The 7,571-nt window shown below is 43.8% G+C and overlaps 1 protein-coding gene across 2 annotated transcripts in view; it reads left to right on the top strand.

Annotated features, from left to right (window-relative positions):
- Nucleotides 1–7,335, top strand: part of SH3GLB2 (SH3 domain containing GRB2 like endophilin B2) — a 57,023-nt gene extending 49,688 nt beyond the window's left edge. For both annotated transcript variants that reach the window (XM_018570843.1, XM_018570844.1), the window contains 3 exons: nucleotides 2,267–2,356; nucleotides 5,125–5,225; nucleotides 7,305–7,335. In XM_018570843.1, the coding sequence (XP_018426345.1) occupies nucleotides 2,267–2,356; nucleotides 5,125–5,225; nucleotides 7,305–7,323 (210 nt within the window). In that variant the 3' untranslated portion in view covers nucleotides 7,324–7,335. The remainder of the gene's footprint in view (nucleotides 1–2,266; nucleotides 2,357–5,124; nucleotides 5,226–7,304) is intronic.
- The last annotated feature ends 236 nt before the right edge of the window (nucleotides 7,336–7,571 follow it).

The raw sequence follows: 7,571 nt of genomic DNA on the forward strand, positions 1-7,571 counted from the left end.
CCTGCATTCTGAAATGTCACATTTGGTTATTTAAAATATTTGTGGCTATTATAAGGTCATACTCCTGCCAAAACTTTTTGTTGTTGTTTTAGAAAAGGGAACGATTAGAAACTCATTTCATCCCAGTCCACTTCCTGCGTAGTCAGCAGGACATGAAGTAAGGGTTCAATCTCCACAAAGGAGAAACAGATCGCTATAAACCCTGAGAGGTTTAAATCATTCCCTGCTCTAAAAAGTGTTTGGCCGGAGTTGTTTTTTTAAAGTCCTATTTTAAAGGACATAACAGGTCTATTCACAAAAGGGTGAAGAGTTTGGAGAAGAAGGAGAAGTGAACAATCTAGGACAACATAGCTGAACTGGAACGTGAGCTGAATTGGAGAACTTTTCCAGATCAGCGATGTTGTCCTAGATTGTTCACTTCTCCGGCCTTCTCCAAACTCTTCACACTTTTGTGCATAACCCTGTAAATGTTTCTTGATGATGTGGATTAGTGAATACGGCACAAGGTTTATGCTCCATGATCTGAAACGGAATGAACAAAACAGCTTAGATGGAACACGTCAGCAGGGAGATGTTCCCTGGACAAATGTTAACATGTTGGTGACTATGGTAATGGCTAAGCCGCCCTATTGTAAAATGAAAGTGACAATTTGCAAACGCTGAACAAGAAATGAATGTGTGAAGATAGGAATATATTGTTCCATTTCAGTCTCCAAGACTCTGCAACTGCTGAAATACCTCTGCTCATTGCATGCCAGCGGCATTATGCAGGGGCTGTTAGTAAATGACTGAATATGCACTTGTTAACAATGACCTATTGGTGGAGGAAATATTGTTTTCAGTGTATTTTTCTTCCCAGCTTCAAATTCATCTTGCTGGTAATTGTCCTAAAAAAAAAAGGGCTCAAGTGACCTCTTGACAGCGGTTTCTAGATAGAACTTTTTTAAAAGATTGAACTTGTGTTTAAAGCTGAACTTCAGGTAAATGGTTAAATTCCCAGATGAAATTCAGATATCGGAATGTATGCCTGTGAATGGATTTGTGTTTGTCCATCCAGACATCTGAGATTTCAACAGCTCTACCACTTGGCACAGCCATGTCAGGGCAGTTCAGTTAACACTTACTGGTCTTCTTCTCACCCCAGCCCATGACTGGACAGTGAAAAAGAAGCAGCAGCATGATGAGGAGATTACTTTTCAGTGGGTTGTGTAGGGTATCATTTTTTTAAAGCTGGATCTTTCTACAGTTCATTCTACCTTGTGGAGAATCCGTTGGGGAGTTTGGGAACATCTTCGACTCTGTGATGACCACAGTGTTCAAACAAAGTTGGAAAATTGAGAGGGCTATCTCACCAGTTGAGTGCCTTAATGGGAATGATACTGGTCAGCAAATTGAAATGTCCATTTTAGATTACGCTGCATTTCCAGCAGTGCACAGAATAACAGAATGAGGTGCCGAGTGCTGTAACCCCTAGCAACTTTACTACTTTCAAGAGGGATGAATTTTGATTGGTTGCTGTGTGTTACAGCACTTTGTCTTGTTAGCTGATGCCCTTTAGTGTAAGGTTGGCTTCTGATGCCAAATAAATACTTGCAATCAGTTTGCATAAATTGGGCAAGTTCCTAAAGTGTCCCTGTCAATTTGCACAATTGTGGTGGCGAAAACGGCCACTGCAGTTACCAAGCAAGGTGTCTTTGCAGCAGATGCAGATAAATCCTTCACACATTTAAATACTCATGAGAGAAGCTGGAGCTGGGTAGCTGGCATCCCTGGAGTCTCAGGTTGGATACTAGTTTCAGGCAATGATGTTGAACCCATTTTCATTAGCTGCAAGTGTTGCCATTAACTCATAGCTCTTAGGTGATCCAGAATTCAAAGTGGCAACTTCCATCAACAGCTTGTCACATGGGTGTTTTTTTCTTTGTGTGAGATCCTTTTTAATCCTGATTGGATCCTATTTAGTCCCAGAAAAGCCAGGATCTAGAATACCAGTTCCAGATTGTTGGTGATAATAAAAGGATCATTATTTTGAAGAGAAACTGTCACTTAGGCACAGAGAGCCACTATATCGAGGAATAACCAATGGTTCAGCCTGTCACTGCGCCCCATGCCACAGTGATGTCTCTGGTTACTATTGGATTGATGGGATTTCTTCTCTGAAATATTGAACAAACCTACAAAATGGCTGCCACTGCCGACCATCTGACAGGTACAAGTTGGAGTTTTCTTGTATTAATCTGAGAAACACTGTTTCATTTTCTTGCAGGCAGAACACGAGCTGCGAGTGGCACAAACAGAGTTTGATCGCCAGGCTGAAGTCACCAGACTGCTGCTGGAAGGGATTAGCAGTACACATGTGAGTCCTGAGTTTTAATCTGAGATTTATAGAACAAAGAAAAGCACTAGTTGAATGTTTCTGTTCCGTGGTGTACAAATCACCGCATCCACTCTCTGTACAGACAGATGGACTATAGGGTGTCTTCTAACAGGCTGACTATTAAAAATCTTATTTGGACAAGATTGTCAGCTTTCAGGACAGGTTCTAAGCACTAGGCTCTGCATTGTGGAGCTTTCCAGACCTTCATGTACTATGTCCTTTTAGCAAAAGAGCACTTTCTGGGTCCAGACCCTGGTGTGACCCTGTCCCTGGGGCTTACTTGGTAAATAAGGCTGGTCGGGGTAAAGCACCAGGAACTACCTCACAGTTTGGACTATTGGGTGCCCTTTTTAAGTTTCCCACCTTCATTGATTTCACCACGGTAAATGGATGTTGACATCTGCAAGCTGCGGTGTTGCACATGTGCTCTCCACGCTTTTTTTCCTTGCCTATGAACCTAGAGTTGGCACTAACCCACTGCTGCCCTGTTCCTGAAGCTACACATGGGTCATCCACTCTCTAGTCCTTTTCCACGGCCTGTCTCCAGTGATTGGGTTACCTCCAGCCACCTGTGACCCTCATCATCATCAGCTACTTGGTTTTGTGAGTTTGTGAAGCCTTAATTCACTTTGGGCATATTTGTTCTCTGCCACATGGTACAAAATATATTATCAAAGACACCCAGAGGAAAGTTCTTCTGCTATGGGTCACTTCAGCCCATACTCTCCTACTTGCTCTGTGGGTGCTGACCCGGTATCCCTAGAAGAAACAAGCACTTGCAGTGTAGAACCTGGAACCGCTGTTATGAATGGTTTGTCTGCATTGGCAGGTTCTTCAGCTCCATCAGGCAAAGCTAAAGCCCTCCCCGTCAAGTCACTTTGGACTTTTTTCTTTGCCAAATTAATTGAGCAGTCTGCGCACAGAAGCTCTAAGATGATTTAGATTGTTTCTAACCTGCTTGATGCAGGATATTCCACCCTCAATTTAGAGGACTAGCTTGTTGTTTCATTTCTAGAATGTTTTAGAGCTACAGTAGTTGCAACGGTTGCTCTCATGGTTGCAGACCTTTCTGTTACACCCAAAATCCTAGTTAATAGGCATACTAGCAAATTAATTGATGGTGTTCTCACCTTTTAGGGATTTCACTGACCATTTTCCTATTTGCATCCCAGTTTGAATTAACTAGACTGACTCTTTGCCCTGTGTTTGACTTTAGTTTGTAAAACTAGTTAATGGTTATTATGGGTTAAAATCATTAAAGAAGACCCTTTCCTCGCCAGGGTAAGCCCTTGTTTAGGTGAAGCTTTAGCTGTGATGGCCTGTTGCAGCCATCGAAGCTTGTTTCTTACATGACACTGTTCACTCGCATGCAGGGGCGGAACTACCAACAGCTCGGCTGCACCAGCGCCCGGCCCTGAGGGGGGGCTCAGTAGACCCAGGCACAATACCAGTGGCAGGATAGGGCAATAGATGATGAAAAAAACTCGCCTGGGGAGGCAAGGAGAGAATACGCGTGTGGGGGGGGGGGGGAGCGGGCGCTGTATGTCCGGCCGCCCTGCAAGTGAGGAAAGAGCAGGGAGAGAGCCGGGAGGCAAAAATACATCCCTGTACTGTGAGGCAGCGAGCTTCTTCCTGAATACACAGCCTGCCGCCTCTCACTGCTGCATGGTGTTCCAGCCTGGAGGCTGGTCTTCCTTTTGCCCATAGTATATCTATGCAACTTTCCCTATAAGGATCTTTTTTTGTTTGTTTGTTCTAAGGCTTGGCCTAGTACAATTGGCCACATTTTTATTGGTCTAGTTTCTCCCATTTGGGTGTTGTATGTGTTTCTTTTGGTGGGTGGTTGGTCCTCCAGTCTTTGGTGGTTAAGTCCCATTGTTACAGGTGGCAGCTTCCCCTTTGGCCTGGTTCTCAGGTGTTTTTGAGCAGTAGAAAAAGCGTTTAAGCCCAACACAAGAAATCCCGTGATTTTCAATGGCCCCCCGTTGACACCTGAGCAGCAAAACGCCAAACACAGAAAAAAAGTGCGTGAGCATTTTTTGCCAGTTTCAAGCTCCTTCCCCCCCATAGATTTCCATTGAAATGCGTGTTGCACATTTTCGTGCGCGTTTGTACATGCGTTCGTCCGTTGACTGCAATGTTTCTTGAGCTGCCAGTCAAAGCGCATGTTTTCACATGTGTGAAAAAAGGCCAAACATGCAAAAAAAATGCACGCTTAACTTCTGCATATAAACACGCAAAAACAATGCCGTCTTGGTGTGAATGGGGTGTCCTGCATTGGAGTTTTAGGTTCATCTTCAATACTGTCCCCTTAGTCTTGGCATTTCCCCTATTTTGCTCGGCTTTTTCTAGAGCTAGTCTTAAGTCATGCATTTCTTTATATTCTTATACTATGATCTCCACACCATCTTTGTTTGCCAGTATCCTGACCTTCTGTAGTTGGCAGTATAACTCGCCTCTTTCAGAATTCCTGTGTCCCTCAATGGACTCAAAGAAAACGATTTTACTCCAAGCTACAAAATCTTATTTTGCTATTAAGTGCAACATAGCAGCACCTCGCTGGTTCTCACGAAGAGGAAAAGATATTTATTACTAAGGTGTAGCTTGTACGGAGTTTTGAGATCATACATTTACATGCACCAGTTGCCTTGCCTTACCTGTTGACAGTATTCAGTGTTTACTAATGGCCAGAGCTTCAGCTGATGGATGTCATCCTGGAAAAAGAATCAGATGTTTCTCTTCCATAGGTCAACCACCTCCGCTGTTTGCATGAGTTTGCAGAAGCCCAGGCTACATATTATGCCCAGTGCTATCAGTACATGGTGGACCTGCAGAAACAGCTCGGCAGGTATGTAGACATGGAACTGTATTTATTAGAGGTGGACAGAAATGGAAATTTCAAAACCGAAACGAAACCTAAATAATTGTTAGGCCGAAACCGAAAATGTTTTTATTTTTTTAAATATTTTATTTTTATTTCTTTTTTTATTCCTTTTTTAAAATATTTTTATTTTGTACTTTACTTTTAGGGGCTTCGGGGAAATATTAGGGGTCTAAACAGATCCCCGATATTTCCCTTTTTAAAATAGAAAAAGAGATTGAGGACACAAAGTCCTCAATCTGTTTTTCTGCAGCCCCTGTTATCAATGAACAGGAATCCTCTATACTGAGTGTTCCTGTTCCTTCATAACATGAGGACAGAGTATGTTTACTATAACCCCAATCATGAATGAACAGGAGGTGATGTAGATCTTCCCATTCATCCATAATTGCAGATATAGTAACCATACTATGTCCTCAATTATTTACAAACACTCAGCGATCACTGATCCCTGAGTGTTTGTACCCGCTCTCCTCTCTGACACGCTGTCACAGGAGGCTGAGTGAGCGGTGCAGGGAGAGCTCAGCCTCCTGTGACAGCGCTGGCTGTCTCCGCCCCCACACCGCTCTGCCGTACTGAGATAGGAGGCTGAGCGGTGTGGGAGGAGAGACACTGGCCGCTCACAGCGCTGTCCTCCCGCAGCGCTCGGCCGGCTGTCACACTTTCTCTCCTCCCTGCTGGGACACAGAGCAGCGCCCAGCGGGGAGGAGAGAATAAGATGCGCCGATGTATCGGCAAGAAAATGGCACTTTCAGCATTTAGCCAAAAGTGCAATTTTTGGCCGATATGTTTCGGCGGCCGATATATCGGTGCATCCCTAGTATTAATTACATACATGTAATTTAGTTACAACACTCGACCACTTCTGTTGCCTCTCTTTGCTGATGTTCAACGCTGCCATGAAAAGTTATACTTGATAAGGCAATGTTCACACTCAACGTACAGCAAGCTGATTATTCAAGTTACATTGGTAAGAGATACATGCTGCTTGGTAACTATAAAATACTAAAGATGGTGTAGCGCTCACCCCCTAAGGAGACGCTGAATGATCGGGTCTTCCATAACCTGTCTAGGTATTATTAAAAACACATGGCTGCCCCAATAGCACATACCACCTCCCAGTGGCTACCGACAGATTGAAGTCCAGACAATAGCTCCAAGATGATTCTCTTTTATTTCTGAACTCCAGGGAGAGAGGGAAGAGGGTCAGGCACATCCAGCATGAAAGTAGACTCCTTGTACTTGAAACAGAGCAAAGTATCTGCTGCCACCACAGACTTGGACCTTTAAGCCATACAGGCAATCTGTGTGGAGAACTTCTGGCAAGCAGTACTGTCAAGGGTCTTGTTCAGGCTCAACTTCAGAGACGAGTGGCTGACCACTGGGCCTCCAGGCTCAGGCCCCAGTATCCAGGCCTAGGCCCCAGCTCAGGCCTAGTCCATTCTATCTCTTCAGCAGCAGGCATCCTGCCCCAGGCAAGGAGGGCCCTGGGGAGGGGAAGAGGAAGACTGTTGCATCAGCCACACTCAGCATTTATATCCTCTCACAGCATGCATCACTGCTACTGTCCTGCAGTGATTGGCTGGGAGACATAAATGCCCAAAGCAATCCTCATTGGCTGTTCTGCCCTGTGTGGTAACACACCCACCCACAGGCAGACACAGCTTCACAGATTGTTCTGTCACAGTTGAACTGAACATAGACTATAGAAATATTTTAGCACCCCTATAAGTAGGGTGCTACAATGGTTTTTGACCTACGTATAAATGCCTAAACTTTTACCAGGTCCTTATCAATGAGCCTTTGCTGCTGAGGCATCCATTCACAGGAGAGGTGGTCTGTCCATTGCGCCATAGAAATCATCGCCAAGTGCCACATATATTTTTAAGAGTGAGCTTAGCTGTAATCAAGAGTTATTTGGAGCAATATTACCAATGTGTAGAAACTGAAGGGGATGGATGTAAAAATAAACGGATCGCATTATCTGTATTTAATGAATCTTTGTATTACCATGTTTCATGTACATTTGTTTCCTTATGCTGCCAGCTCAAAGGGCGATGTGTAAGTATACTTTTGGTGTTTTTTTTGCCATGTCTATTTGATAACAAGGGTTTTGCCCCAAGTGCCCATCTCCTCCCAAAATACCCTGTGAACTCAGACTTTGATTGGCATGGTTTGATGTTAGAAGTAACACACCCAGTTCTTCCTCTTAATTTATTGTTAATACTTACTTAATTTGCTTCCATAATATATCTTTCTACCCTAGAAATGTGAGTTACATTCAGAAAATTTCAGTCACAAAGCGTTTTATCA

This window comes from Nanorana parkeri, unplaced genomic scaffold (assembly GCF_000935625.1).
Source record: "Nanorana parkeri isolate BGI_ZX_2015 unplaced genomic scaffold, ASM93562v1 scaffold1607, whole genome shotgun sequence".
Lineage (NCBI taxonomy): Eukaryota > Metazoa > Chordata > Amphibia > Anura > Dicroglossidae > Nanorana > Nanorana parkeri.